Genomic DNA, 4562 nt, shown 5'->3' on the forward strand with positions numbered 1-4562 from the left:
CCATACACGCGGGGATCTCTTTCGTCCTCTTAAACTTTACACTTGTCACAGCATTCATTAAGACTCTCCCACTTTTGGTCTTCTCTAATCTACATCATCGGATAAACAAGTCAGTTTTCCCTGTCTTTTTCTTTTACTTTGCCCGTCTGGTTTCTCCCAACGCCGCGATCACCAGCAGTATATTGCAGAAAGCACAGACAAGTTTACAACAATGCAAACTTACGATATCACATTTCTAATGCAAACGACGTCACATAAATCTAAAATTGATATTTTGATATTTGATATTGTCCGGTCACTTATAAGGTACACTAATTTCCGGTCAATTATAAGGTACACTAAAACCAGTCTACTCTACGATCCTATAATCAAACATTGGTCCAACCAAACTTACGAAATGGTCACGTGTTTTATGTTCACTACTTCCAGTGCATCTCTCTGATCTAGTCCTCCTTTTCTGGCAACTTGTCGGTGATCAGCTGTCCAACTGCCTCTATACCTTTGGAATATCTCACTCAATATTAGCAGCGACAATGTTTACGCCTTCTTATCTTGTATCTTGAAGGCATCCGCGCAATTCCTATACTAGTTCACAAAACTCAAGTTATGCTTGATCTGTCTTCCTGTGACATTTTCATTAAAAAGAAAATGCTCCAACATGTCACGTTACAGACATGTTATCTTCAGTGAGCGATTAAAAAGCAATAAAAAAAAGGCAACGTCTTTTTACATACGTGCACTATCGAGGGTTTTTCGTCCTTCTTATCATCGTTTGTCGGCCGTGGCCCCTTATGACCGTTGATCTTCTGCTTTGCTCAACACGAATCAAATTCATGCATGAAACACAACATAGACTTGTTAGTTTTCCATGTTTTATTCAGAGAGTTTATTCTTTGGGGAGGGACCACGTAAATTATTTCTTAAATTTCTGTCCTTTTCTAAAGATCATCGACGGGCAGGCCGATCGTCGAGCAAATATTCACTTATATTCTCTGTATATTTCCAGAACATATTGCTCATATCGTTTTCCAACATTGACTGCCTCGAAACTCTATTGTGCCCACGAATACGTGACGACATTTCTAACGCGTTTTGTTTACGGAGCTAACATTTGAACCCTCGTTTCAGTATTTCAGGTGGGTCTATTTCCGATTGCCGATAGGTGACGTGTTCTTGTAACCATCGCCGACATTATACTAGTTAACATTATCTTTACTAACTTAGCGTTCCATATGGATCTGAAATGTTCATACTAACTTTTCGAAATTGATAACTGGGGATGGTTATCTCCATCAACGTAGCCTAGTCATCTCGCCATAAAACTCGAAGCAGTAGTATTTTTTCTTATCTGCCCGAGTGTCTTATCGATTCCTCTATGATTACTCTGTTCGTGACACTGCTCCAAGGCCCTCGGCATCAACTCCAGACACACAAAAAATCTGAGACTTCATTTTTCAGCTATATCGATATGATAACACCACTCTTCACACAGAATTAAAGACTATAGACATACTGCCCACCTTTAGTTTAGTTCGGATAGCTGCGATCACATTACCTCCCTGGGTTTCCATGTCCAAAACTCTCGAATCTTTCACACGCATACCTCATCATTATCGTTCCACTCCAAACACTGCCCCAATGGGACGATTCTAATATTTTCCACCTATTACTGTTTTAAATTCCCGAGTCTAATATAATTACTGTTTCCGACTATTTGTAATTTAGTAAATATATAGTTCTAAAGATTGTGTGTGTTGTTTTTTTAATTTACGGATTACCGTAAATTCACGTTTAATGTGTGCCTATATATTTGCAAAACTATGAAATACTAGGTCGCGATAGTAAACATAACGCAATTAATACGTTTCAACTAGTTTTCTTTAGATTTGTATATTTCTTACTATTGCTATAATTTTTCTATTGATGCACTAGTGCAATTTTACCTGTGTTATGTTTACGTGTGCCATGTTTACTTAAATTGGTTTGAAGGAGCGTTCCAAAAGTAATGCGCGCTATTGTTTTATTTCGCCTGAATGGATCAAAGGGGGTTGCAAATAACATTGTCTTATGACTGAACTTATGCATTCATAACCTGAAAGCTTCATCTCTCTGTTGCAGACATTGCCGAATAGTTTGCATTCGGAATGTTCTCTCTGCCTTCCTGTTTCTACAATAACAGCATCATGTAGAAATTTAAATTTTATATGTACGTACTCCTCAGTTTCATTGCCCCTTACATTACTCATGTGTTGATGGCAATTCTCCAGTTTTATTCTATTCATTGCATTCCTGACTCTTTTCAGTTTGCTTCTTCCATACGCAATCTTTGTCCGTCCATTGATACTAAATTCTTCGTTTCTTTCGACATATCCAGTTTATACACAAATGTCCCCCTAGACGAAACTATAGGCATTTGCGCCGACTTTCTGTATCATGGTCTTACAGAGACCCCAAGATTTCCATAAAACGTTTTTATCGAACTAATGGAGATGGCTACTAAGTCGGTTGCCTTTAGCTTTGATAATATGATGTACAGACAGATCGACGGCGTCTCGATGGGCAGTCCTTGAGGTCCTAGTATTGCAAACATTTTCGTTGGTTTTTATGAACGTCTGCTTTTTAATAACGTGCCGAAACCTTGGTGTTATGTACGGTACGTCGACGACACTTTTGCTTCCTTTCGGTCACGTGAGGCTGCTTGTTCTTTTTTCCAACATTTAAATAAGCTCCACCCATCTTTGCAATTCACAATGGAGGAAGAAAGGGACAATATGCTGCCATTCCTCGACGTACTCGTGGAGCGCACTCCTTCTATTTTTCTTACCAGTATATTTAGGAAGCCGACATTTACGCGACTGTATCTCAGTTGGGATTCTTTTGCCCCCAAGCGCAGAAAGAAAGACCTCATCAGAACTCTCATGCATCGAGCTTTGATGATCTGTTCTAGTTCTCGATTGACGTCCGAGCTTCATAAAATTAAAGAAATTTTCCTCTCCAATGGATACCCAGAGCAACTAGTCTCATATACCATCCGAAGTAAGGTTGACAACTTTAATAGAGCTAAGGTATATGGTCCTCCTCGTTGCCCCATTTATCTCAAGCTTCCGTGGTTAGGCTCTTCCATCCAACCTTTAGCAGACAAAATATCGTCTTCAGCAACACACTGTTTTAATGCTAATTTGCGCATTATTTATTCCACTCGTCCTGCTTTCCCTTCCTTTCTTAAGGAAGCCTTGCCTTCCAATGAACAAAGTTCGGTTATTAACCTTTACCAATATCAGTGCGACGCTGACTATGTTGGCAAGACGATACAGCGATTATCGGTCAGAGTGGCTCAGCATATTCCAGGCTGTATCCGTAGACACGAACCGGTCCCGTCTTCTAGAAGTTCACAGGTGCAAGAGTCTGCTATAGGTGACCACTTGTTGGACAAGAGAACGTGTCGTGATCTCTACTCTGATAACAATTTTTCCATTTTACATAGAGCACGACATCGTTTCCACCTCGACGTACTAGAGGCTATTGTCATCAATTCTCGACGTCCCTCTCTCTGCAGACAAAGGCAGTTAAAACATTCACTGCAGTTATTTAATGATTCTTGGTCGTCCGTGAACTAATGTTTTTTTCCGACCACTTTACAATTACAATATTTTATTTACCAATTCATGGTTTTGAGTAATTAACCAATTTACCGACGATTGCCCTGAAGAGAGTCGGTTGAATATCAAATCTGTTTTTTTCCCTTTTTATTTTTTTAAATTTTTGTTGCTCTGGTATCTTTCGACACATCGCATAACATTTTTCCCATATCATCCGTTTTTATTCAATTGTGGGAAACCACATTATGCTCTTCATATATATATATATATATATACACACACACGCATATATATATATATATATATATATATATATATTCATTCTTATCACAATAACTGCCAAACCCCTTCTAACTTTACCCCCAAGCCCCTTAAGTAACAGCCTCTTAATATGAATACTATACAACCATATACGACGCCGCAGTCATATCTACCACACATTTACAACCCATTCCGTCTGGTAATATGTCTATCCTTATTATCTCCCAATTACTTAGAGTTCTCGCCTCATAGTTTCTTATTGGCTATTTCCATGGTTAGGTCTTGATTTCTAATGTTTGCAAAGAGCAAATAGTTCATAACACATGTTAAAAAACACTTTGAAAAAGAGTTAAAACACATTTAATCTGAAAAGGAAACACTAAATAGACCTTAATCCGCAGAGTTTCGAAAAAATACTTTCCTTCTCATCAGAAGGTAGGAATTAGGAAAATGCGGGATCGCATTTTGCATACAAAAGTATTTGATGAAACTGCAAGTAAGTCAAAGATCTTACTTGATAACAAACAAGTGAAGCAGAGGGAATAGGGTGAAGAAAAGGGTGATATATATATATATATATATATATAGGGTGATATATATATATATATGGGGTGATATATATATATATAGGGTGATATATATATATATAGGGTGATATATATATATATATATATGCAGTATGTTGCTCAATTAAAATGAAAA

At 37.9% G+C, this 4562-nt stretch overlaps 1 protein-coding gene across 1 annotated transcript; it reads left to right on the forward strand.

Annotated features, from left to right (window-relative positions):
* The first annotated feature begins 2750 nt into the window (after positions 1-2750).
* LOC145258041 (uncharacterized) lies at positions 2751-3617 on the forward strand. The gene has a single exon (XM_080115766.1). The coding sequence runs from the start codon at positions 2751-2753 to the stop codon at positions 3615-3617; it is 867 nt and encodes a 288-aa protein (XP_079971892.1).
* Positions 3618-4562: the final 945 nt, after the last annotated feature.

This window comes from Euprymna scolopes, chromosome 33 (genome assembly GCF_053919585.1).
Source record: "Euprymna scolopes isolate OS-2025 chromosome 33, ASM5391958v1, whole genome shotgun sequence".
NCBI classification, from domain to species: Eukaryota; Metazoa; Mollusca; class Cephalopoda; order Sepiida; family Sepiolidae; genus Euprymna; species Euprymna scolopes.